A 27,990-nucleotide genomic window follows, 5' to 3' on the forward strand; every position below is an offset into this window, starting at 1 on the left:
TCTTCATTTTTGGGGGGAGAGGCTTTCAACAATCATTAATTGGTGGTGAGCTGAACAAGGCTCTTCATTCTGCTTTATGGTGGAATATTTCACTCAGCAAAATGTACATCAGATATCTTGGATTTCTTCTTCTAATTTGGTTTCCTGACTTGCTACATGGTAAGAATATTCAATTCAATTACCTAGAAGTGATTTGATTTTATCATTTTATTTTTAACTCATTTCACTGTAGTGCTCTCTTGCTTATCTCTGTTACAGCACAAAGTGCAAAACAGTCTTGTCGTACTCCCCGACTGGATAATGGTTATTTTGAGACTGTAGAGATTTATCCGGATGGACAGAGCCTCATTTATGCCTGCGATAAAGGACATAAGCCAGCCGTGGAAGGTTGGTGGGCAACAAGCATATGTGAAAATGGCAACTGGTCTCATACACCACAATGTATAGGTAAGTGTCCAATAAATATCTCCACTGGTTGCTTTGAATGAAAAGCTGAAAGCCTGAAGCATGTTTTTCAAGGTAATGTCACGTTTCATGTTGTTTTGTAGGGTTGTTCGATGTAGCCATTTATGCTGTAAAATGTGCCACAGACTTTATAAACTGCAAGTCTAAAGCAACTGTCTTTCCAAGAGTTAAAAGAGGAGATCAATAACATTTCATTTCTGTTTAGGCTACTGTGAACCTGGAGTTAGGAGGTGGTTAGCCTTGTGTAGCCTAAAGACTGGAAATATAGAGAAACATGGTCAGGGTTAAGGTTATCATATCTCGGAGAGAAGGAAAATAAGGAACTTTCTTTAAATGTTGAACCCTATTTTAAAACAAAGGGACATGAAATGTGAATTTTATTATATTGAATTTACACACCTCCCTTTGCTTAACATGCTTTATGAAATACAGTCAAAATGTCATGTTCACATAAACAGCCCAAACCTAACCCCGTTTTTTGAGTGTTACAATTCGTTTCATCCTACAAGCACAATTAAGGCAGCAAAGTATTCCCTTTAACAGCAATTCTTTTAAGATATTAGTTATTAACTAAACAAAAAAGGTTAAAGACAGTTGCAATGGTAAAAATGTTGTCACACTGCCTGTTAATGTTTTTTTTCCCCCTCAGACGAAAAAGCCTGCATTCCACCAAACATACCCCATGCAGAACACAATCAGGAACAAGATTGGTATAAGGAGGGACACGTATTTAGAGTATCATGTCAAAAGGGATATGAGCATAAAGACAGGAATGCAACAACTACATGTTCAAATGGAGCATGGACCCTTCAGCTGGTCTGTGAGAGTAAGTCTACATAACATCGGAGACTTTAATTCTTAGGTTCGAAAAACTAGTATCACCAAATATCCCAATGAAGTAGCTACTAATCAAAAGCACCTTTTCTTATTCATGACTGATGTGTTTATTTACAGAAACTTCCTCAGCATGTGGTGAGCCTCCTAAAATCCCCCATGCAGTGATCATTAATCAGGAATACCAGGATTTGTTTGCTGCTGATTCAGTACTACAGTATGAATGTGAAGAAGGATTTACTGTAGAAGGAGTAGACACCAAGAAAACCATCATTTGCATCAGTGGAAACTGGAGTACAGTCTCACCGTGCCGTAAGTGAATAATGTTGTTAGATGTGCAGCAATGAAAATAGACACAGAGCTAGCTTAATCCAGCCCTTGAACAGAGATTGTCTGATTATAGCTTTTAAACCGTTATCATGAGTAGAGTAATACTCTGTACCTGCAGAGGGCGTCTTTTTCCAAACGAGTGTAATATCAGGCTGTAGCTGCAGAATGATGTTGGGATGATGTTGGTTTGGTAAAGGTGATTATTTAGTTTGGGGAAGATCACATTACAGCAACTACAAACTGGCATTGGCCAAATTATCTAGCTCCCCCCTCATCTAGGCAGTACAGGAAGTGGATCCACAGTGGGGGTAACAAATGGTGGACACACTACATCTACAAAACCTACAGGTCGAGGTAGGTTATCAACATTTATAACATTGTACAAAGACATTTACAATGGATTTCAAGGTCAGTGGTTGAAGGATGAAGTTCTATCTGTAGACGGTTGTGCAAAGACAATTAGAAAATCTGAGTGTTCATTTCTATCCATGCCTTGGTTTGCCTAAAAGGAATCTAAGGATCTAAGCACCAGACTCAACTAGCATCTGATTGGCCGGCGGGTATGCTGTGGACCATTGCCATGCTTGCTCTCATTGATTTGATGAAAAAAGAATATCATTTAAAAATATTTAATTCAATTTTATATTTCATAATATTCATTTTATTATTTAAATTTTAGAGGACACAATGGGAAAATTCATCATGAAATCTTTTTCTCTTGTAAAAAATGTGCTAGGTTTACATTAAACATAGCACATTAAATTTTACAAATGATGTCACTAGTTACATAATTAGCTTTCAGACCATCTGGGGCTCCATTTCAAAAGAAGATTTGGTTCTCTCTGCATCTGTTTGTTAATCTAATGTTTTTCCACATAGGCAAGGAAACCAGACCAAGTACTGGACCTGATGAATCCACAGTGGGGGGAAGAGGTGGGGGAACACTTCGTCTGCTGGGAGGGGGGCACAACATGCACATGGAGATTATACAATTTAGTATATTTAGACCATCTCTGTGTAGAATATTTCTAAACTGTATATATAACCCCCACCCCCACCCCATCTAGGCAGTACAGGAAGTGGATCCACAGTGGGGGTAACAAATGGTGGACACACTACATCTACACAACCTACAGGTCGAGGTAGGTTATCAACATTTATAACATTGTGCACACTTCGTCTGCTGGGAGGGGGGCACAACATGCACATGGAGATTATACATCTGCATTAAATACAATTTAGTATATTTAGACCATCTCTGTGTAGAATATTTCTAAACTGTATATCTAATCTTTTTTCAGTGAACTACTGAACTGAGGAATGTCATATGGATCTACAATCTTTCAATTTTAAAAAGCCTTTTGAGAAAATGATTTAGACATCACTGTGTATAAAAATAGATGTCAAATAACATCCCAGTCATACTTACTGCTGTGTCTTCTGTATAAGTGTATATCTCTCTGTATCTTTCAGGATCTTCTACCACTTCTGGCTCAAATGACAGAAACAGTCAACCTTTATTAATATCAAGTAAATCATTTATATTCTTTGCTCCTTTTACATCACATGTATCAGACTTGGTTTGTATATTTGCTTAGTATAATTATTCATACATCCACAACATACATCTTCAATTTGTGACCAAGTGATAGAGTGTATTTCCTGTGGGTATCACTACGCAGGGGAAGCAGGAAATACAAATGTACACAAACAGGGATTAGGTAGATCTTTTTAAACCCCTGACCTAAGCAACACACAACATACTGACAATCTTAAATAATCTGTTTTTTGTATTTCAGTTGGGAACTGTGGAGATCGTCCAGTCATTCCAAACGGTGATGTTGTGGAAACAGGTGACAAGTATTTGAAATACAAATGTGTGGCTTATCACGAACTAGTTGGATCAGAAACAGTGGTGTGTTACAGTGATGGCACTTGGTCACAAACACCCGTCTGCAAAGGTATGAACACGACTACTCTTCATTTCAAATAGTCTATCAAAGATGGTACCTAAACTATTATCTATGAGTTATTTTCTGTTCATTTTGTGCAGAATCATTCTGTGTCATCAATCCTGCTCAATTTGCTGGATATAATATTCAATTTTATGGAAGTGAATATATGGAGGAAGGAGAGAGGAAGTACTATAACTGTGGTTGGCAATATTTCAGCAGCTTGTTTGAGTGCACTAATCAACGACTTAGTGTTACTCGGTGTAAGTATATAAATTGAATCTTTACATTTTAATTTACATCAGTGCTTTTAGTTTCAGCCTATTAATTGTCAGCTATCATACATGTACAGTATATTAACTCTCCAGGATCTGATTCACTATAAATATGTTATATCATGATGATCTTTCAACAACAATACTAAAGGGGAAAAAACTCAAAGAGGACACCAAGAGAGAACAAGTTATTTAAGCTGAGCATTGCTTTATGTTTTCTTATTGTCAAGTAATCCCCTTAAAAGAAAAGAAAACCAACAATTTATTGATGCTTCTATAACTTGTATTTGTCTTTGCCACCAACACCTGATATGTCTTATTACTCTGTGCCACACAGCTCCCTATTTGGTCATAAACTATTACAAACCAAAGCATATTGCACCCAATGAAAATATTATAATAAAGATTCAACAACAGATAATACACCACTCCGATAGTTTCCTGTGCCCACCTAGAGGTGTGGTAGAGGTCTCTTCCCTCTTCTGACCTTCATAAAATCACATCGTAGATAGACCCCACTTCCAGGTTCATCACATCGCTTCCACACAGAACACACTTGGTGTTATGACACCAAGTGAAACTCTTCAGCCTTCACTCGTATCTTCTCCCTTTGTGTCTAATCTGTCTCATTTCTCTTCTTTATTTTCAACCCTTCATTCCAACATGCTTTCTATTTCCCTAACTTCAGCAAATACTAACATCTTCCTCTTGGCTCTTTCAGCCTCTTCTCACTCCATCCATTTTCTACTGGTTTATCCTTCATTCCCTCCCTCCCCAATCTATACCCTACCCTCCTCCCAAACCTTAGGACATTCTCCAGTTTGAAGCTGGTTCCTCTCTGGCTTGTGGTGCACATGGTTTCTTTTGCCTACAGTTCAACTCCACAGAGCATCAACTACAGATAGAAGACCCATACTTTACCAGCATATACCAGCTGCATATTTTCTAGTAATAGTAATTCTTTTGGTTGCAACATCTCAAGTATTTAAGACCACCAAACATGGTTTATGACTCACTCGATACCTCAAAAAAACTTTTCATGGAAATGTATTGACACTAAGGAAAAATATAGATGAACAACAGTCTTGTCCTTTAAGAACAAACTGGTTTTCCTCTGTAGGTGCAGTCATGCAGATATTTAGTGAATCAGACCTCAAAAAGAAAAGTTTTTGAATTAAACTGCCCACTGAAATATTAACGAATTTACTGTTATTTGATTATTTTTAGGTTGTCGGCGTTATGAACACGATGACGTAAGTGTTATTCTTTTATCTACTTTTCAAAGAATTATTGTATTATTGTTTATGAAGTGTTTTGTATATTTAGTACTAGATAACACTTTATTTTAATTCAACTTTTAACATTATTGTTATGGTCTGTGTTCTAACCAGGGACGGTGCCCAAAAATATCACTGCGCTCTGGTTAACTCTCCATCAAGTGAAAACAAAAGTCAAGTTGGAAACTATTGAACAACTTCCACCAGAAAACAACTACACTCAAAAAATGTTTTGATTTAATTTGATTTGATTGATTGAAAGATGCAATTGTTTTGTCTGTTGTTGTTGTTTGTAGTACATATACACACTGTTTAGATAGCAGATTATTCTGTGACTATCAGCACAATCTTATGACAGGAACTATAATGCACTAATATCATGATCAATAAACAAATCAATAAAGTGTGAATGGCCTGCAGTACTTTGAATTAAAAGTGATGTTAATACAACTGAAATAGGACATAATCTCTTCTTGGTAGTATATTCATATCTGATTGCTTATAAACACATTCTTCTATGAAATGGCATCTTTTCTATCTAGACTATTGATTTGAATGATGTGATAAAAATCATCTCCTTCTCTCAAAATAATGTTTGTATTTTCATTCTTTTTATCCACAAGAGGGGAACCTGTCACTGAATCACATAGTTTAGTCTTATACACTGGGACCAGATGGAGGTAACTCACTCATGCTGTACATGAGTTGATGACTGTTTAGTTTAGTTTAGTTTATTTGGATCCCCATTAGCTGTTACCCAGGCAACAGCTACTCTTCCTGGGGTCCATGACTGTAAACATTTAAAGGTTTAGGGAGAAATCAAATTCCATAAATCTTGAATTATTATTATTAATGTTCTGCAACTGAGTCTCATTGTAACATAACTGTGTAGATTATACATGAGGATCTGAGCATCAATCTCCTCAGATGATTATTGAAGGTGTCTGAAGGAAACAATACCAACGTCAAGTCAATTAGGATCCTCTTTTGAGGTTAACCAGTTCTCAGGTGATGGCCTAAAAATATGTTTTTAGATATTGTATTAATCCAGGAGGTGGTGAGGACCAGCTGGATAAATGGTTTGATCAGGGCAGGAACAGGACTGACCTCTGATCACACCCATCCAGTAAATCCTTTTGAAATTTGGACTCCTGTTGATTTTTGTAAAGAGCTGTCTGGCAGATGATCTGATTTGTATGCCAGTGTTTTAGCTGTACTTTTTTTTTCTCGTATTTTTACAAAAATGCTGGTTTAAACTAAACCTTTCTGTATGCTTCAGGAGAAAAAACATTCAATGTGTGTATAATGTGACTCATTTAATAATCCAATAATATATAACACGTAACTAGCCTATTTTCCCTGCTTTGTTTTGGCTCCAGCACAGCAGCATGATGTCTGAGTGTTTACTCCACAAACATTTTGGGGAGAGGGTCCACAGCAATCATTAACTGATTTTGAATTTAAATAGACTCTTAGCTCCACTTTGCTGTTGGATGATTTCACTCCTGTCAAAATGTGCATCAGATATCTTGGATTTCTTCTTCTGATTTGTCTTCCTGGAATACTACACGGTGAGAATATTGAATATGTTCACATGCAACCATGTTTGTTTGAAAACGACGTTTCTGTAGAAAAATCATGCTCACTATTTCATTTTAGGACAAAGTGCACAACAGTCCTGTACTGCTCCCAACCTGGATGGTGGTTTCTTTGCTCCAAAGTTGGAGACTTATCCTCATGGAGCACAGCTGACCTACACCTGTAACAGTGGACGTGTACCAGTAGTGAGGGGGTGGTGGGTAACAAGCTCATGTCAAAATGGCAAATGGTCTCATGAACCACAATGTATAGGTAAGTATTGGATGCATTGCTGTGACATTAGTCATATCTCATAAAAAGTAAAAATGAAAAAAATATCAACAGACTTGGACACTAGTGTCACCTCTAAGCCTCAAATCATTGAGAGTCTTTTTCAGCTGCTAAACAGATGCAAATGAAACAAAAAGTGCATATGTAATTAACAATGCCAAGCAAATAATGTCTTGGTGCATGTGTGTCATTTGCATGTATGTAAATGAGCTAATATTAATACATTTGGCGCCAAATTTGCCTCTTTCTATGCAAATATGCCTCCTTGCAAAAACAGTATAATTCTCATTATCATAATTATCAGCATCTGAGAGTTGGTGTTTCTCTCTCTCTCTCTCTCTCTCTCTCTCTCTCTCTCTCTCTCTCTCTCTCTCTCTCTCTCTCTCTCTCACTATCTCTCACTATCTCTCTCTCTCTCTCTCTCTCTCTCTCTCGCTCTCTCTCTCTGAACAGTGACTTCAACTAGCTGCTGACTAAATCTTACTGAGTTTAATATAATTGTGATTAAGAGTGAAACTCCTGAAGACATTTCAGTTGAGGCAGTGTTACAAAATGCAATTAAAAATGTAATAATTCATATTGAATATAATATAAATGTAAAACGTTGTGTTTTGTTTTTGGTGTAATTCCTTATTGTTATTTATTTATGTTGTGTTTTTGGAAATTTGCTGATAAGGACCAAAATAAATCACTGCTACTAATGTTTGCAGTATTCATACAATGCAGTAAAATTACTTTCTACACACGTGACTTCATGACAAACAACTCCAACGTATAAAATTTGGATATGTTTGTACTAAATGATATGTGTAGATGTGGAGCAGAAGACAACATTAGTTACTGTACCGTGTGCGTAAATATACACAGCCTCTTCCACAATTTGGAGATGCACTTGTCATGTCAGCTGCTGTGTCATGCTGCTCCCAGCTGCAACAGCCAGCCAGCTGATGTTTCTGAGAAATCATTCTGTGATCCCTCAACAATTGTAAAATTCAGACATTAATCTAACATGTTTCAGACCTGCATCAGTCACATTATTAACCGTGGAGCTTTGTGTGTGTGCACCTGTGCGAATTAAAGACAAGCAATATGATGCTGTTCTGCTCTCTGCAATTTCCATGGTCCAATACAGATGTAAAACAAGGGTAAAGCTTCAAATTGTTATGGCTATGTTTGCACTGTAATGTTATTTGTGCAAAATCATTTTGTGATGCGGACCTTAAAATAGGACAAATTAAACAGGCATGAACTATTCTTTGTGGATTTAGCCCCAAGTTTCCTGACGAGAATAGGCTTCAACTGTTTATGTATTTGTTTGTTTACAGAAAGTCTGTTCAACTGTTTATGTATTTGTTTGTTTACAGAAAGTCTCCATGCATGCAGTGTGCCCCCTAAAATCCCCCATGCAATAATCATTAATCAGGAATACCAGGATTTGTTTGCTGCTGATTCAGTACTACAGTATGAATGTGAAGAAGGATTTACTGTAGAAGGAGTAGACACCAAAAAAAACCATCATTTGTATCAGTGGAAACTGGACTACAGCCTCACCGTGCCGTAAGTGAATAACGTTGTTAGATGTGCAGCAATGAAAATAGACACAGAGCTAGCTTAATCCAGCCCTTGAACAGAGATTGTCCAATTATAGCTTTTAAACCATTATCATGAGTAGAGTAATACTCTGTACCTGCAGAGGGCGTCTTTTTCCAAACGAGTGTAATATCAGATTACACAGATATTGATTATTTAGTTTGGGGAAGATCACATTACAGCAACTACAAACTAGCATTGGCCAAATTATCTAGCTCCCCCTCTCCCCGCCCTCATCTAGGCAGTACAGGAAGTGGATCCACAGTGGGGGTAACAAATGGTGGACACACTACATCTACACAACCTACAGGTCGAGGTAGGTTGTCAACATTTATAACATTGTGCAAAGACATTTACAATGGATTTCAAGGTCAGTGGTTGAAGGATGAAGTTCTATCTGTAGACGGTTGTGCAAAGACAATTAGAAAATCTGAGTGTTCATTTCTATCCATGCCTTGGTTTGCCTAAAAGGAATCTAAGGATCTAAGCACCCGACTCAACTAGCATCTGATTGGCCGGCGGGTATGCTGTGGACCATTGCCATGCTTGCTCTCATTGATTTGATGAAAAAAGAATATCATTTAAAAATATTTAATTCAATTTTCCAATTATGTGTTGTTGGGTTTGTTCAGTGAAATACTGAACTGAGGAATGTCATATGGATCTACAATCTTTCAATTTTAAAAAGCCTTTTTAGAAAATGATTTAGACATCACTGTGTATAAAAATAGATGTCAAATAACATCCCAGTCATACTTACTGCTGTGTCTTCGGTATAAGTGTATATCTGTCTGTATCTTTCAGTATCTTCTACCACTTCTGGCTCAAATGACAGAAACAGTCAACCTTCATTCATATCAAGTAAATCATTTATATTCTTTGCTCCTTTTACATCACATGTATCAGACTTGGTTTGTATATTTGCTTAGTATAACTATTCATACATCCACAACATACATCTTCAATTTCTGACCAAGTGATAGAGTGTATTTCCTGTGGGTATCACTACACAGGGGAAGCAGGAAATACAAATGTACACAAACAGGGATTAGGTAGATTTTTTTAAACCCCTGACCTAAGCAACACAACATATTGACAATCTTAAATAATCTGTTTTTTGTATTTCAGTTGGGAACTGTGGAGATCGTCCAGTCATTCCAAACAGTGTTGTTTTTCAAACAGCTGACAAGTATTTGAAATACAAATGTGTGGCTTATCATAAACTAGTCGGATCAGACACAGTGCGGTGTTACAGTGATGGCACTTGGTCACAAACACCCGTCTGCAAAGGTATGAACACAACTACTCTTCATTTCAAATAGTCTATCAAAGATGGTACCTAAACTATTATCTATGAGTTATTTTCTGTTGATTTTGTGCAGAATCATTCTGTGTCATCAATCCTGTTCAATTTGCTGGATCACATATTCAATTTTCTGGAAGTGAATATATGGAGGAAGGAGAGAAGAAGCACTTTCCCTGTATTTGGCGCGATTACATCAGCTTGTTTGAGTGCACTAATCAACAACTTAGTGTTACTCAGTGTAAGTATATGAATTGAATCTTTACATTTTAATTTACATCAGTGCTGTTATCCATCCATCCATCCATCTTCTTCCGCTTATCCGGGGTCGGGTTGCGGGGGCAGCAGCCTAAGCAGGGAAGCCCAGACTTCCCTCTCCCCAGCCACTTCGTCCAGCTCTTCCCGGGGGACCCCGAGGCATTCCCAGGCCAGCCGAGAGACATAGTCTCTCTAGCGTGTCCTGGGTCTTCCCCGGGGTCTCCTACCGGTGGGACGTGCCCTGAACACCTCACCAGGGAGGCGTCCGGGAGGCATCCTAATTAGATGCCTGAACCACCTCATCTGGCTCCTCTCGACGCGGAGGAGCAGCAGGTCTACTCCGAGCTCCCTCCGGATGACTGAGCTTCTCACCCTATCTCTAAGGGAGAGCCCAGCCACCCTGCGGAGGAAGCTCATTTCGGCCGCTTGTACCCGCGATCTTGTTCTTTCGGTCACTACCCAAAGCTCATGACCATAGGTGAGGGTAGGAACGAAGATTGACTGGTAAATCGAGAGCTTCACCTTTCGGCTCAGCTCCCTCTTCACCATGACGGATCTGTGCAGAGTCCGCATTACTGCAGACACCGCACCGATCCGCCTGTCGATCTCACGCTCCATCCTTCCCTCACTCGTGAACAAGACCCCGAGGTACTTGAACTCCTCCACTTGAGGCAGAATCTCATCCCCGACCCGAAGAGTGCACTCCACCCTTTTCCGGTTGAGGACCATGGCCTCGGATTTGGAGGTGCTGATTCTCATCCCGGCCGCTTCACACTCGGCTGCGAACCGATCCAGTGAGAGTTGGAGGTCACGGTCTGATGAAGCCAACAGGACCACATCATCTGCAAAAAGCAGTGACCCAATCCTGAGGTCACCAAACCGGACCCCCTCCACACCCTGGCTGTGCCTAGAAATCTTGTCCATAAAAATTATGAACAGGATCGGTGACAAAGGGCAGCCCTGGCGGAGTCCAACCCTCACTGGAAACAAGTCCGACTTATTGCCGGCAATGCGGACCAAGCTCTGACACCGGTCGTACAGGGAACGGACAGCCCTTATCAGGGGGTCCGATACCCCATACTCCCGGAGAACCCCCCACAGGATCCCCCGAGGGACACGGTCGAATGCCTTCTCCAAGTCCACAAAACACATGTGGACTGGTTGGGCAAACTCCCATGCACCCTCAAAGATCCTGCAGAGGGTGTAGAGTTGATCCACTGTTCCACGGCCCAGACGAAAACCACACTGCTCCTCCTGAATCCGAGGTTCGACTACCCAACAGACCCTCCTCTCCAGCACCCCCGAATAGACCTTACCAGGGAGGCTGAGGAGTGTGATTCCCCTGTAATTGGAACACACCCTCCGGTCCCCCTTCTTAAAAAGGGGGACCACCACCCCAGTCTGCCAATCCAGAGGCACTGCCCCCGATGTCCACGCGATGCTGCAGAGTCGTGTCAACCATGACAGCCCCACAACATCTAGGGCCTTGAGGAACTCGGGGCGGATCTCATCCACCCCCGGGGCCGTGCCACTGAGGAGCTTTTTAACCACCTCGGCAACCTCAGCCCCAGAGATAGGAGAGCCCACACCCGAGTCCCCCGGTCCTGCTTCCTTACCGGAAGGCGTGTTGGTGGGATTGAGGAGGTCTTCGAAGTATTCCTTCCACTGATCCACAACGTCCAGAGTCGAGGTCAGCAGCGCACCGTCCCCACCGTACACAGTGTTTACAGCGCACTGCTTCCCCCTCCTGAGATGCCGGATGGTGGTCCAGAATCTCTTCGAAGCCGTCCGGAAGTCTTTTTCCATGGCCTCACCGAACTTGCCGGTACCTGTCTGCTGCTTCCGGAGTCCTACAGGCCAAAAAGGCCCTATAGGACTCCTTCTTCAGCTTGACGGCCTCACCGCCGGTGTTCACCAGCGGGTTCGAGGATTGCCGCCCCGACAGGCACCGACCACCTTGCGGCCACAGCTCCGGTCAGCCGCCTTAACAATGGAGGCACGGAACATGGCCCACTCGGACTCAATGTCCCTCGCCTCCCCCGGTACATGGTTGAAGCTCTCCCGGAGGTGGGAGTTGAAACTCTCTCTGACAGGAGACTCTGCAGACCCTCACAATGCGTTTGGGTCTGCCAGGTCTGACTGGCATCCTCCCCCACCATCGGAGCCAACTCACCACCAGGTGGTGATCAGTTGACAGCTCCGCCCCTCTCTTCACCCGAGTGTCCAAGACATGTGGCCGCAAGTCCGACGACACGGCTACAAAGTCAATCATCGAACTGCGGCCTAGGGTGTCCTGGTGCCAAGCGCACATATGGACACCCTTATGTTTGAACATGGTGTTCGTTATGGACAATCCGTAACGAGCACAGAAGTCCAATAACAGAACACCGCTCGGGTTCAGATCGGGGGGGCCGTTCCTCCCAATCACACCCTTCCAGGTCTCACTGTCGCTACCAACATGGGCGTTGAAGTCCCCCAGCAGAACGAGGGAATCCCCAGGGGGGGTGTTTTCCAGCACCCCTCCAAGGAGTCCAAAAAGGCTGGATACTCTGAGCTGCTGTTTGGACCATAGGCACAAACAACAGTCAGGATCCGTCCCCCCACCCGAAGGCGGAGGGAGGCCACCCTCTCGTCTACCGGGGTAAACTCCAACATACAGGCACCAAGCCGGGGGGCAATAAGTATTGCCACCCCTGCCCGGCGCCTGTCACCAGTGGCAACTCCAGAGTGGACGAGAGTCCAACCCCTCTCGAGGAGACTGGTTCCAGAGCCCTTGCTGTGCGTCGAGGTGAGGCCGACTATATCTAGCCGGAACTTCTCAACCTCACGCACCAGCTCAGGCTCCTTCCCTACCAGAGAGGTGACGTTCCACGTCCCTAGAGCTAGCTTCTGCAGCCGAGGATCGGACCGCCAAGGTCCCCGCCTTCGGCCGCTGCCCAGCTCACAGCGCACCCGACCCCTTTGGCCCCTCTCACTGGTGGTGGGTCTGTGGGAGAGGGGTCCCATGTCCCTTCTTCGGGCTATGCCCGGCCGGGCCCCATGGGGGAAGGCCCGGCCACCAAGCACTCGCCTCCGAGCCCCACCCCCAGGCCTGGCTCAAGTGACCAGGTGACCCGCGTCCGGGCAAGGGACACGAAAAACCAACTATGTTGCTCGTCATTGGGGTCTTCTGAGCTACCTTTTGTCTGGCCCCTCCCCCCGGACCTGTTTGCCATGGGAGACCCTACCAGGGGCATAAAGCCCCCGACAACTGAGCTCCTGGGGTCATTGGGACACGCAAACCCCTCCACCACAGTAAGGTAGTAGCTCAGGGAGGGGATCAGTGCTTTTAGTTTCAGCCTATTAATTGTCAGCTATCATACATGTACAGTATATTAACTCTCCAGGATCTGATTCACTATAAATATGTTATATCATGATGATCTTTCAACAACAATACTAAAGGGGAAAAAAATCAAAGAGGACACCAAGAGAGAGAGAGACTGGTTATTTAAGCTGAGCATTGCTTTATGTTTTCTTATTGTCAAGACGGCAACTCCTTAAAAGAAAAGAAAACCAACAATTTATTGATACTTCTATAACTTGTATTTGCCTGTGCCACCAACGCCTGATATGTCTCATTACTCTGTGCCACACAGCTCCCTATTTGGTCATAAACTATTACAAACCAAAGCATATTGCACCCAATGAAAATATTATAATAAAGATTCAACAACAGATAATACACCACTCCGATAGTTTCCTGTGCCCACCTAGAGGTGTGGTAGAGGTCTCTTCCCTCTTCTGACCTTCATAAAATCACATCGTAGATAGACCCCACTTCCAGGTTTATCACATCGCTTCCACACAGAACACACTTGGTGTTATGACACCAATTGAACCTCTTCAGCCTTCACTCGTATCTTCTCCCTTTGTGTCTAATCTGTCTCATTTCTCTTCTTTATTTTCAACCCTTCATTCCAACATGCTTTCTATTTCCCTAACTTCAGCAAATACTAACATCTTCCTCTTGGCTTTTTCAGCCTCTTCTCACTCCATCCATTTTCTACTGATTTATCCTTCATTCCCTCCCTCCCCAATCTATACCCTACCCCCCTCCCAAATCTCAGGATATTTTCCATCCTTGCTGCACCTCCCACCAGCTTTCCTGCCTTTCCCATTGCAAAACTTTTGGCCAACAGCTTTTTACTTTTAACCTCCACCTTGTTTGCCCCATTTGTCACAATTCTGAACTATACTGCTGTTAGTTTGAAGCTGGTTCCTCTCTGGCTTGTGGTGCACATGGTTTCTTTTGCCTACAGTTCAACTCCACAGAGCATCAACCACAGAAGACCTATACTTTACCAGCATATACCAGCTGCATATTTTCTAGTAATAATAATTCTTTTGTTTGCAACATCTCAAGTTTTTTCCACACTTGCCCCTCCTGTGACAGTCCCCATGCTTGTCCCTATAAGACCACCAAGCATGGTTTATGACTCACTCAATACCTCAAAAAAACTTTTCATGGAAATGTATTGACACTAAGGAAAAATATAGATGAACAACAGTCTAGTCCTTTAAGAACAAACTGGTTTTCCTCTGTGGGTGCAGTCATGCAGATATTTAGTGGATCAGACCTCAAAAAGAAAAGTTTGTGAATTAAACTGCCCACTGAAATTATTGATTTACTGATTATTAATTATTATTATTATTAATTATTGATTATTATTATTTTAGGTTGTCAGCGTTATGACCACAATCGAGTAAGTGTTATTATTTTATCTACTTTTCAAAGAATTACTTTATTATTGTTTATGAAGTGTTTTGTATATTTAGTACTAGATAACACTTTATTTTAATTCAACTTTTAACATTAGTGCTTATTGTCTGTGTTCTAACCAGGGACAGTGCAAAAAATCACCACTGCCCTCTGGTTAACTCTCCATCAAGTGAAAACAAAAGTCAAGTTGGAAACTATTGAACAACTTCCACCAGAAAACAACTACACTCAAAAAATGTTTTGATTTAATTTGATTTGATTGATTGAAAGATGCAATTGTTTTGTCTGTTGTTGTTGTTTGTAGTACATATACACACTGTTTAGATAGCAGATTATTCTGTGACTATCAGCACAATCTTATGACAGGAACTGTAATGCACTAATATCATGATCAATAAACAAATCAATAAAGTGTGAATGGCCTGCAGTACTTTGAATTAAAAGTGATGTTAATACAACTGAAATAGGACATAATCTCTTCTTGGTAGTATATTCATATCTGATTGCTTATAAACACATTCTTCTATGAAATGGCATCTTTTCTATCTAGACTATTGATTTGAATGATGTGATAAAAATCATCTCCTTCTCTCAAAATAATGTTTGTATTTTCATTCTTTTTATCCACAAGAGGGGAACCTGTCACTGAATCACATAGTTTAGTCTTATACACTGGGACCAGATGGAGGTAACTCACTCATGCTGTACATGAGATGATGACTGATTAGTTTAGTTTAGTTTATTTGGATCCCCATTAGCTGTTACCCAGGCAACAGCTAATCTTCCTGGGGTCCATGACTGTAAACATTTAAAGGTTTTAGGGAGAAATCAAATTCCATAAATCTTGAATTATTATTATTAATGTTCTGCAACTGAGTCTCATTCTAACATAACTGTGTAGATTATACATGAGGATCTGAGCATCAATCTCCTCAGATGATTATTGAAGGTGTCTGAAGGAAACAATACCAAGGTCAAGTCAATTAGGATCCTCTTTTGAGGTTAACCAGTTCTCAGGTGATGGCCTAAAAATATGTTTTTAGATATTGTGTTAATCCAGGAGGTGGTGAGGACCAGCTGGATAAATGTTTTGATCAGGGCAGGAACAGGACTGACCTCTGATCACACCCATCCAGTAAATCCTTTTGAAATTTGGACTCCTGTTGATTTTTGTAAAGAGCTTTCTGGCAGATGATCTGATTTGTATGCCAGTGTTTTAGCTGTACTTTTTTTTCTCGTATTTTTACAAAAATGCTGGTTTAAACTAAACCTTTCTATATGCTTCAGGAAAAAAAACATTCAATGTGTGTATAATGTGACTCATTTAATAAACCAATAATATATAACACGTAACTCGCCTATTTTCCCTGCTTTGTTTTGGCTCCAGCACAGCAGCATGATGTCTGAGTGTTTACTCCACAAACATTTTGGGGAGAGGGTCCACAGCAATCATTAACTGATTTTGAATTTAAATAGACTCTTAGCTCCACTTTGCTGTTGGATGATTTCACTCCTGTCAAAATGTGCATCAGATATCTTGGATTTCTTCTTCTGATTTGTCTTCCTGGAATACTACACGGTGAGAATATTGAATATGTTCACATGCAACCATGTTTGTTTGAAAACAACGTTTCTGTAGAAAAATCATGCTCACTATTTCATTTTAGGACAAAGTGCACCACAGTCCTGTACTGCTCCCAACCTGGATGGTGGTTTCTTTGCTCCAAAGTTGGAGACTTATCCTCATGGAGCACAGCTGACCTACACCTGTAACAGTGGACGTGTACCAGTAGTGAGGGGGTGGTGGGTAACAAGCTCATGTCAAAATGGCAAATGGTCTCATGAACCACAATGTATAGGTAAGTATTGGATGCATTGCTGTGACATTAGTCATATCTCATAAAAAGTAAAAATGAAAAAAATATCAACACTTGGACACTAGTGTCACCTCTAAGCCTCAAATCATTGAGAGTCTTTTTCAGCTGCTAAACTGATGCAAATGAAACAAGCCATTTTGGGGCTACATCCCTGAATGTTTTCTCAAAAACCATGAATCTTTTTTATCAATCTGGTTAAAGTCATTTTTTCTAGCTGCTGACTACATTTTACTGAGTTTAATATAATTGTGATTGAGAGTGAAACTCCTGAAGACATTTCAGTTGAGGCAGTGTTACAAAATTTAATTAAAAATGTAATAATTAATATTGAATATAATATAAATGTAAAACGTTGTTTTTGGTGTAATTCCTTATTGTTATTTATTTATGTTGTGTTTTTGGAAATTTGCTGATAAGGACCAAAATAAATCACTGCTACTAATGTTTGTAGTATTCATACAATGCAGTAAAATTCATTTCTACACACGTGACTTTATTACAAACAACTCCAACGTATAAAAGTGATATGTTTGTACTAAATGATCTGTGTAGATGTGGAGCAGAAGACAACATTAGTTACTGTCAGATCCTGACTGATCTGGTGTTAATGAAGTTATAGCTACTGTACCGTGTGCGTAAATATACACAGCCTCTTCCACAATTTGGAGATGCACTTGTCATGTCAGCTGCTGTGTCATGCTGCTCCCAGCTGCAACAGCCAGCCAGCTGATGTTTCTGAGAAATCATTCTGTGATCCCTCAACAATTGTAAAATTCAGACATTAATCTAACATGTTTCAGACCTGCATGAGTCACATTATGAACCGTGGAGCTTTGTGTGTGTGCACCTGTGTGAATTAAAGACAAGCAATATGATGCTGTTCTGCTCTCTGCAATTTTCATGGTCCAATACAGATGTAAAACAAGGGTAAAGCTTCAAATTGTTATGGCCGTGTTTGCACTGTAATGTTATTTGTGCAAAATCATTTTGTGATGAGGACCTTAAAATAGGACAAATTAAACAGGCATGAACCATTCTTTGTGGATTTAGCCCCAAGTTTCCTGATGAGAATAGGCTTCAACTGTTTATGTATTTGTTTGTTTACAGAAAGACTCCATGCATGCAGTGCGCCCCCTAAAATCCCCCATGCAATAATCATTAATCAGGAATACCAGGATGTGTTTGCTGCTGATTCACAACTACAGTATGAATGTGAAGAAGGATTTACTGTAGAAGGAGTAGACACCAAGAAAACCATCATTTGCATCAGTGGAAACTGGACTAAAGCCTCACTGTGCCGTAAGTGAATAATGTTGTTAGATATGCAGCAATGAAAATAGACACAGAGCTAGCTTAATCCAGCCCTTGAACAGAGATTGTCTGATTATAGCTTTTAAACCATTATCATGAGTAGAGTAATACTCTGTACCTGCAGAGGGCGTCTTTTTCCAAACGAGTGTAATATCAGGCTGTAGCTGCAGAATGATGTTGGGATGATGTTGGTTTGGTATAGGTGATTATTTAGTTTGGGGAAGATCACATTACAGCAACTACAAACTAGCATTGGCCAAATTGTCTAGCCCCCCCCCCTCCCATCTAGGCAGTACAGGAAGTGCATCCACAGTGGGGGTAACAAATGGTGGACACACTACATCTACACAACCTACAGGTCGAGGTAGGTTATCAACATTTATAACATTGTGCAAAGACATTTACAATGGATTTCAAGATCAGTGGTTGAAGGATGAAGTTCTATCTGTAGACGGTTGTGCAAAGACGATTAGAAAATCTGAGTGTTCATTTCTATCCATGCCTTGGTTTGCCTAAAAGGAATCTAAGGATCTAAGCACCAGACTCAACTACCATCTGATTGGCCGGGGGGTATGCTGTGGACCATTGCCGTGCTTGCTCTCATTGATTTGATGAAAAAAGAATATCATTTAAAAATATTGAATTCAATTTTCCAATTATGTGTTGTTGGGTTTTTTCAGTGAACTACTGAACTGAGGAATGTCATATGGATCTACAATCTTTCAATTTTAAAAAAGCCTTTTGAGAAAATGATTTAGACATCACTGTGTATAAAAATAGATGTCAAATAACATCCCAGTCATACTTACTGCTGTGTCTTCTGTATAAGTGTATATCTCTCTGTATCTTTCAGGATCTTCTACCACTTCTGGCTCAAATGACAGAAACAGTCAACCTTCATTCATATCAAGTAAATCATTTATATTCTTCTTTTTGACCAAGTGATAGAGTGTATTTCCTGTGGGTATCACTACGCAGGGGAAGCAGGAAATACAAATGTACACAAACAGGGATTAGGTAGATCTTTTTTAAACCCCTGACCTAAGCAACACACAACATACTGACAATCTTAAATAATCTGTTTTTTGTATTTCAGTTGAGAACTGTGGAGATCATCCAGTCATTCCAAACGGTGATGTTGTGCAAACAGGTGACAAGTATTTGAAATACAAATGTGTGGCTTATCACAAACTGGTTGGGTCAGACACAGTGCGGTGTTACAGTGGTGGCACTTGGTCACAAACACCCGTCTGCAAAGGTATGAACACGACTACTCTTCATTTCAAAAAGTCTATCAAAGATGGTACCTAAACTATTATCTATGAGTTATTTTCTGTTCATTTTGTGCAGAATCATTCTGTGTCATCAATCCTGCTCAATTTGCTGGATCAAATATTCAATTTTATGGAAGTGAATATATGGAGGAAGGAGAGAAGAAGTACTATAACTGTAATTGGCGCGATCACAGCAGCTTGTTTGAGTGCACTAATCAACAACTTAGTGTTACTAAGTGTAAGTATATAAATTGAATCTTTACATTTTAATTTACATCAGTGCTTTTAGTTTCAGCCTATTAATTGTCAGCTATCATACATGTACAGTATATTAACTCTCCAGGATCTGATTCACTATAAATATGTTATATCATGATGATCTTTCAACAACAATACTAAAGGGGAAAAAACTCAAAGAGGACACCAAGAGAGAACTGGTTATTTAAGCTGAGCATTGCTTTATATTTTCTTATTGTCAAGAAATCCCCTTAAAAGAAAAGAAAACCAACAATTTATTGATGCTTCTATAACTTGTATTTGCCTTTGCCACCAACGCCTGATATGTCTTATTACTCTGTGCCACACAGCTCCCTATTTGGTCATAAACTATTACAAACCAAAGCATATTGCACCCAATGAAAATATTATAATAAAGATTCAACAACAGATAATACACCACTCCGATAGTTTCCTGTGCCCACCTATAGGTGTGGTAGAGGTCTCTTCCCTCTTCTGACCTTCATAAAATCACATCGTAGCTAGACCCCACTTCCAGGTTCATCACATCGCTTCCACACAGAACACACTTGGCGTTATGACACCAAGTGAACCTCTTCAGCCTTCACTCGTATCTTCTCCCTTTGTGTCTAATCTGTCTCATTTCTCTTCTTTATTTTCGACCCTTCATTCCAACATGCTTTCTATTTCCCTAACTTCAGCAAATACTAACATCTTCCTCTTGGCTCTTTCAGCCTCTTCTCACTCCATCCATTTTCTACTGATTTATCCTTCATTCCCTCCCTCCTCAATCTATACCCTACCCTCCTCCCAAACCTCAGGACATTTTCCAGTTTGAAGCCTCTCTGGATTGTGGTGCACATTGTTTCTTTTGCCTCTACTCACAGTTACACAGTGTGATACCTTCATGACCTTCTTCAATGCCAAAATTGAAAATATCCACCGGACACTGACTGCTACTAAAAACTCTGCATCCTCTCTGCACTCTTGGTCTACATCTTCCTTCAGCTCTCCGCTCACCAGCTTCATACTGCCAACTGTCTCTGAAATAAGTGGTCTCATTCATAAAGCCAAGTCATCTACCTGCCAGTTAGACCCACTACCTACCCACCTGGTCAAAAGCTGCCTACCTGCCCTGTCTGCGTTAATAACTGACATCATTCATTCCTCACTGACTTCTGGTGTTGTTCCATCATCACTAAAGACTGCTGCAATAACTCCTACACTAAAGAAACCTGGCGCCGATCCAAATGACTTGAACAACTTCCGTCCCATCTCTAACTTGCCATTTCTCTCCAAAATACTTGAAAGAACGGTTGCAGCTCAGATCCACACCCATCTGTCTGACAACAACCTTTATGAACAATTTCAGTCAGGCTTCCGTCCCCTCCACAGCACCGAGACAGCCCTAGTGAAAATCACCAACGACCTCCTGATGACATCTGACTCTGGACTTCTCTCCATTCTGGTTCTCCTCGACCTGAGTGCAGCCTTTGACACCGTTTCTCATGAAATCCTCCTGGACAGATTAGCCTCCATTGGAATCACTGACATCCCACTGGCTTGGTTCACATCATATCTCTCTGACCGCACTCAGTTTGTTCAAATCAAAAACCTGAGATCTGGCTCCTCTCCAGTCTCTAGTGGTGTTCCCCAGGGCTCTGTCCTTGGCCCCCTCCTGTTCATTATTTATCTTCTGCCTCTTGGTCACATTCTCAGGAAATTTGACATACAATTCCACTGTTACGCTGATGATACCCAACTCTATCTTTCCACTAAGCCTACTTCCACTCTGCCACCCACAGCTCTATCCGACTGCTTACTGGAAATTAAATCATGGCTCTCACTAAATTTTCTTAAACTTAACGGCGAAAAAACTGAGGTCCTCCTCATTGGTACCAGATCAACCCTAGCAACACTCAACACTTTCTCCATGTCCATCGACAATACCACTGTTCCTCCATCCCCTCAAGTAAAGAGCCTGGGTGTCATCCTGGACAGCACACTATCGTTTGAAGCCCACATCAATAGCGTTACTCGGTCTGCATACTTCCATCTACGTAACATCAACCGTCTCCGTCCCTCACTTTCACCAACCTGCACCGCTATCCTGGTAAACACCCTGATCACATCTCGTCTGGACTACTGTAACTCTCTCCTCTTTGGTCTTCCGCGGAAATCTCTCCACAAACTCCAACTTGTACAGAACGCAGCCGCTCGTATCATAACTAGAACTCCCTTTATTGAACACATCACTCCTGCTCTGCAGCAACTTCACTGGCTCCCTATCAAATCCCGCATTGACTTTAAGATTCTACTCCTCACATTCAAGATCCTTCACAACCTGGCACCATCATATCTCTCTGAACTTATCCACATCTACACACCTTCTCGAACTCTCCGATCCTCCTCTGCTAACCAGCTCTTCGCTCCATCTGCCAACTTAACCACCATGGGGTCAAGAGCTTTCAGCCGATCAGCCCCCCGCCTATGGAACTCTCTCCCGCCTGACATTCGCACTTCAGACTCTGTCTCTACCTTTAAATCCCGCCTGAAAACACACCTATTCAGAGTGGCCTACTCTATCTCCCTTTAACTATGCAATCTTCATTCTTGTTTATTATTATATTAATGCACTTTGAAGTCACGTTCATATTTATTTTTATTTTTATTTATCTATTTTATTTATTTTCTTTCTTTATTCTTTATCTCTGCACTAAATGTCACCTGATTTATATTGTTTGATGTACTGTTTTTGTGTTATGTGTGCCTTGTAAGGTGACCTTGAGTGCTTTGAAAGGCGCCTTTAAATAAAATGCATTATTATTATTATTATTACAGTTCAACTCCACAGAGCATCAACCACAGATGGAAGACCCATACTTTACCAGCATATACCAGCTGCATATTTTCAAGTCATAGTAATTCTTTTGGTTGCAACATCTCAAGTTTTTTCCACACTTGCCCCTCCTGTGACAGTCCCCATGCTTGTCCCTATAAGACCACCAAGCATGATTTATGACTCACTCAATACCTCAAAAAAACTTTTCATGGAAATGTATTGACACTAAGGAAAAAAATAGATGAACAACAGTCTTGTCCTTTAAGAACAAACTGGTTTTCCTCTGTAGGTGCAGTCATGCAGATATTTAGTGAATCAGACCTCAAAGAGAAAAGTTTGTGAATTAAACTGCCCACTGAAATATTAACTGATTAACTGTTATTTGATTATTTTTAGGTTGTCATTATAGTGACCACCGTCGAGTAAGTGTTATTCTTTTATCTACTTCTCAAAGAATTACTTTATTATTGTTTATGAAGTGTTTTGTATATTTAGTACTAGATAACACTTTATTTTAATTCAACTTTTAACATTATTGCTTATTGTCTGTGTTCTAACCAGGGACAGTGCAAAACATTACCACTGGCCTCTGGTTAACTCTCCATCAAGTGAAAACAAAAGTCAAGTTGGAAACTATTGAACAACTTCCACCAGAAAACAACTACACTCAAAAAATGTTTTGATTTAATTTGATTTGATTGATTCAAAGATGCAATTGTTTTGTCTGTTGTTGTTGTTTGTAGTACATACACACACTGTTTAGATAGCAGATTATTCTGTGACTATCAGCACAATCTTATGACAGGAACTGTAATGCACTAATATCATGATCAATAAACAAATCAATAAAGTGTGAATGGCCTGCAGTACTTTGAATTAAAAATGATGTTAATACAACTGAAATAGGACATAATCTCTTCTTGGCAGTATATTCATATCTGATTGCTTATAAACACATTCTTCTATGAAATGGCATCTTTTCTATCTAGACTATTGATTTGAATGATGTGATAAAAATCATCTCCTTCTCTCAAAATAATGTTTGTATTTTCATTCTTTTTATCCACAAGAGGGGAACCTGTCACTGAATCACATAGTTTAGTCTTATACACTGGGACCAGATGGAGGTAACTCACTCATGCTGTACATGAGATGATGACTGTTTAGTTTAGTTTAGTTTAGTTTATTTGGATCCCCATTAGCTGTTACCCAGGCAACAGCTACTCTTCCTGGGGTCCATGACTGTAAACATTTAAAGGTTTTGGGGAGAAATCAAATTCCATAAATCTTGAATTATTATTATTAATGTTCTGCAACTGAGTGTCATTCTAACATAACTGTGTAGATTATACATGAGGATCTGAGCATCAATCTCCTCAGATGATTATTGAAGGTGTCTGAAGGAAACAATACCAACGTCAAGTCAATTAGGATCCTCTTTTGAGGTTAACCAGTTCTCAGGTGATGGCCTAAAAATATGTTTTTAGATATTGTATTAATCCAGGAGGTGGTGAGGACCAGCTGGATAAATGTTTTGATCAGGGCAGGAACAGGACTGACCTCTGATCACACCCATCCAGTAAATCCTTTTGAAATTTGGACTCCTGTTGATTTTTGTAAAGAGCTTTCTGGCAGATGATCTGATTTGTATGCCAGTGTTTTAGCTGTACTTTTTTTTTTCTCGTATTTTTACAAAAATGCTGGTTTAAACTAAACCTTTCTGTATGCTTCAGGAGAAAAAACATTCAATGTGTGTATAATGTGACTCATTTAATAAACCAATAATATATAACACGTAACTAGCCTATTTCCCTGCTTTGTTTTGGCTCCAGCACAGCAGTATGATGTCTGAGTGTTTACTCCACAAACATTTTGGGGAGAGGGTCCACAGCAATCATTAACTGATTTTGAATTTAAATAGACTCTTAGCTCGGTGCACTTTGCTGTTGGATGATTTCACTCCTGTCAAAATGTGCATCAGATATCTTGGATTTCTTCTTCTGATTTGTCTTCCTGGAATACTACACGGTGAGAATATTGAATATGTTCACATGCAACCATGTTTGTTTGAAAACGACGTTTCTGTAGAAAAATCATGCTGACTATTTCATTTTAGGACAAAGTGCACCACAGTCCTGTACTGCTCCCAACCTGGATGGTGGTTTCTTTGCTCCAAAGTTGGAGACTTATCTTCATGGAGCACAGCTGACCTACACCTGTAACAGTGGACGTGTACCAGTAGTGAGGGGGTGGTGGGTAACAAGCTCATGTCAAAATGGCAAATGGTCTCATGAACCACAATGTATAGGTAAGTATTGGATGCATTGCTGTGACATTAGTCATATCTCATAAAAAGTAAAAATGAAAAAAATATCAACAGACTTGGACACTAGTGTCACCTCTAAGCCTCAAATCATTGAGAGTCTTTTTCAGCCGCTAAACTGATGCAAATGAAACAAAAAGTGCATATGTAATTAACAATGCACTGCAAACTGTGCTGCCAAGCAAATAATGTCTTGGTGCATTTGTGTCATTTGCATGTATGTAAATGAGGTAATATTAATACATTTGGCGCCAAATTTGCCTCTTTCTATGCAAATATGCCTCCTTAATCTTAACCTCCTAAATCTTCAAGTGTGTGAGGCTTGAATGATGCTGAATTGATATCAAATGATGTCAAATCTGAAATCTTCAGGGCAGGGGCAGATCGGGGGGGGGGGAGCTTTTGAGGCTTCATCCCTGAATGTTTTCTCAAAAACCATGAATCTGTTTTATTAATCTGGTTAAAGTCACTTTTTCTGAACAGTGACTTCAACTAGCTGCTGACAAATCTTACTGAGTTTAATATAATTGTGATTAAGAGTGAAGACATTTCAGTTGAGGCAGTGTTACAGAGTGAAATGCAATTAAAAATGTAATAATTAATATTGAATATAATATAAATGTAAAACGTTGTGTTTTCCTTTTGGTGTAATTCCTTATTGTTATTTATTTATGTTGTATTTTTGGAAATTTGCTGATAAGGACCAAACTAAATCACTGCTACTAATGTTTGCAGTATTCATACAATGCAGTAAAATTCATTTCTACACACGTGACTTTATTACAAACAACTCCAACGTATAAAAGTGGTATGTTTGTACTAAATGATCTGTGTAGATGTGGAGCAGAAGACAACATTAGTTACTGTCAGATCCTGACTGATCTGGTGTTAATGAAGTTATAGCTGCTGTACCGTGTGCGTAAATATACACAGCCTCTTCCACAATTTGGAGATGCACTTGTCATGTCAGCTGCTGTGTCATGCTGCTCCCAGCTGCAACAGCCAGCCAGCTGATGTTTCTGAGAAATCATTCTGTAATCACTCAACAATTGTAAAATTCAGACATTAATCTAACATGTTTCAGACCTGCATGAGTCACATTATTAACCGTGGAGCTTTGTGTGTGTGCACCTGTGCGAATTAAAGACAAGCAATATGATGCTGTTCTGCTCTCTGCAATGTTCATGGTCCAATAAAGATGTAAAACAAGGGTAAAGCTTTAAATTGTTATGGCCGTGTTTGCACTGTAATGTCATTTGTGCAAAATCATTTTGTGATGCGGACCTTAAAATAGGACAAATTAAACAGGCATGAACTATTCTTTGTGGATTTGGCCCCAAGTTTCCTGATGAGAATAGGCTTCAACTGTTTATGTATTTGTTTGTTTACAGAAAGTCTCCATGCATGCAGTGTGCCCCCTAAAATCCCCCATGCAATAATCATTAATCAGGAATACCAGGATGTGTTTGCTGCTGATTCAGTTCTACAGTATGAATATGAAGAAGGATTTACTGTAGAAGGAGTAGACATCAAGAAAACCATTTTTTGCATCAGTGGAAACTGGACTACAGCCTCACTGTGCCGTAAGTGAATAATGTTGTTAGATATGCAGCAATGAAAATAGACACAGAGCTAGCTTAATCCAGCCCTTGAACAGAGATTGTCTGATTATAGCTTTTAAACCATTATCATGAGTAGAGTAATACTCTGTACCTGCAGAGGGCGTCTTTTTCCAAACGAGTGTAATATCAGGCTGTAGCTGCAGAATGGTGTTGGGATGATGTTGGTTTGGTATAGGTGATTATTTAGTTTGGGGAAGATCACATTACAGCAACTACAAACTAGCATTGGCCAAATTATCTAGCCCCCCCCCCCTCTCCACCCTCATGTAGGCAGTACAGGAAGTGGATCCACAGTGGGGGTAACAAATGGTGGACACACTACATCTACACAACCTACAGGTCGAGGTAGATTATCAACATTTATAACATTGTACAAAGACATTTACAATGGATTTCAAGGTCAAGGTCTGTGCGAGAGCCATGGGGAGGACTTTAGAGAGGAATGGGCTGACTATATTCACCTCAACCAGCCTGATGCACCGCCGCTAGACGGAGCAGATGCAGGTGTTGCAGCACGTGCTGCTCTAATGCATCACCTCAATAATATTTGATGTTAAAGGTTTGTTTTTGGTTTTTTTCTTTCGATCATTTACAAAATAAATTAACAATAAATTCCATAAATAATTTCATGGAAACAAAACAAAATAGACAATGACAAAGATGAGAAAAAATGATAAGATACATAAACAAAACAATTAATAATTAATTTAAATCTTTCCTCATCCCTATATGTTTCTCTTACAAATTAATTAATCTCTTTTATTGTTCTCTATTTTTGTAGACTGAAGCCTGAGCTTATTTTTCTTTCTAAAGTTTTGGTTTAAAATAATTTCTTGAATGAAATCATATTTTACTGTCTTTCCATTAAATGTCACAATCATTCCATAACTTCACTGTTCATTTGTTTGCCTTTTGTTATGTTCACGTTCTACTGATTTTGTTTGTTGTTGTTGGAATATTAAACACTTGAATAACAACTGTTGGTGTGCAAAGGTTTATTTACAAATAGAACCACATCGAAAAGTGCAATAAAACATTAACTATATACAGTGCAAACCAATATAAATAACAATATAAAGTGCTGAATAATTTGAATGTAAGTTCGATTATACGTAAGTATGATGATACCTTCAAGTAAAGTGTTACCCTATTTTCAATACTAAATAGTATAAATAACAGTGCAAAAATATAAATAACTATATACAAAAACTCTTAATGTAAATAACTATATACAAAAACTTTAAAAATTAAAAAAAAAAAAATTCTTAAAAATTCAGGCTGGGACTGGGACTGGGGCTTAAGGAGCATCCCAAGCCAAGAGCCCACACTGGAATCTAAGCATTTGCTGCCTAGACTCGTCTGCCTCCAGTCTTCTCAGCATCTGCTCCCTCTCTCGTGCAGCAACCGCCCGTTCTTCATGTTCCTTCAGCCTCTTGAAAAGCAGCTCTCGCTCTTCCCTGGCCTCCCTCCTGCTTTCCTCTTCCAGCTCCCTCAATGCATCGAAATCAATCTCCCTCTTCCTCTTTTCTGTAGAGAAATCGAATAGATAAAATTATAGATGGGATTTATGGGTCTTTGAAGGGAGCCAG

General features: G+C 40.0%; 2 protein-coding genes across 7 annotated transcripts; both read left to right on the forward strand.

Annotated features, from left to right (window-relative positions):
• On the forward strand, positions 1–26,967 carry LOC128368758 (complement factor H-like). 5 transcript variants are annotated; one of them, XM_053329630.1, is made up of 12 exons: positions 1–159; positions 259–447; positions 1,115–1,291; positions 1,420–1,611; positions 1,909–1,983; positions 2,509–2,562; positions 2,697–2,771; positions 3,103–3,159; positions 3,429–3,590; positions 3,683–3,844; positions 22,853–22,878; positions 23,018–23,313. In XM_053329630.1, the coding sequence occupies exons 1-12, from the start codon at positions 102–104 to the stop codon at positions 23,051–23,053; spliced, it is 1,263 nt and encodes a 420-aa protein (XP_053185605.1). In that variant the 5' UTR covers positions 1–101; the 3' UTR covers positions 23,054–23,313. The 5 variants fall into 5 exon arrangements, with proteins under 5 accessions (XP_053185605.1, XP_053185606.1, XP_053185607.1 ...); XM_053329631.1 differs by lacking the exons at positions 22,853–22,878; positions 23,018–23,313 and adding exons at positions 14,873–14,898; positions 15,038–15,333; XM_053329632.1 differs by lacking the exon at positions 2,509–2,562.
• Positions 6,575–9,663, forward strand: LOC128368797 (coagulation factor XIII B chain-like). 2 transcript variants are annotated; one of them, XM_053329679.1, is made up of 5 exons: positions 6,585–6,704; positions 6,793–6,984; positions 8,367–8,559; positions 8,834–8,908; positions 9,397–9,650. In XM_053329679.1, exons 1-5 carry the CDS (start codon positions 6,647–6,649, stop codon positions 9,422–9,424), a joined length of 546 nt encoding a protein of 181 aa, XP_053185654.1. In that variant the 5' UTR covers positions 6,585–6,646; the 3' UTR covers positions 9,425–9,650. The 2 variants fall into 2 exon arrangements, with proteins under 2 accessions (XP_053185655.1, XP_053185654.1); XM_053329680.1 differs by lacking the exon at positions 8,367–8,559 and having other exon boundaries at positions 6,575–6,704; positions 9,397–9,663.
• Positions 26,968–27,990: the final 1,023 nt, after the last annotated feature.

This window comes from Scomber japonicus, chromosome 12 (assembly GCF_027409825.1).
Source record: "Scomber japonicus isolate fScoJap1 chromosome 12, fScoJap1.pri, whole genome shotgun sequence".
In the NCBI taxonomy this organism is placed as follows: domain Eukaryota; kingdom Metazoa; phylum Chordata; class Actinopteri; order Scombriformes; family Scombridae; genus Scomber; species Scomber japonicus.

Bases quoted from the DNA above. Each gene is read 5' to 3' on its own strand.
- LOC128368758 (XM_053329630.1), top strand. From the start codon at position 102: ATGTACATCAGATATCTTGGATTTCTTCTTCTAATTTGGTTTCCTGAC. The intron at 160-258 runs GTAAGAATATTC...TCTCTGTTACAG, and splicing joins GTTTCCTGACTTGCTACATG to CACAAAGTGCAAAACAGTCT. The intron at 448-1,114 runs GTAAGTGTCCAA...TTTCCCCCTCAG, and splicing joins TCATACACCACAATGTATAG to ACGAAAAAGCCTGCATTCCA.
- LOC128368797 (XM_053329679.1), top strand. From the start codon at position 6,647: ATGTGCATCAGATATCTTGGATTTCTTCTTCTGATTTGTCTTCCTGGA. The intron at 6,985-8,366 runs GTAAGTATTGGA...GTTTGTTTACAG, and splicing joins TCATGAACCACAATGTATAG to AAAGTCTCCATGCATGCAGT. The intron at 8,909-9,396 runs GTAGGTTGTCAA...TGTATCTTTCAG, and splicing joins TACACAACCTACAGGTCGAG to TATCTTCTACCACTTCTGGC.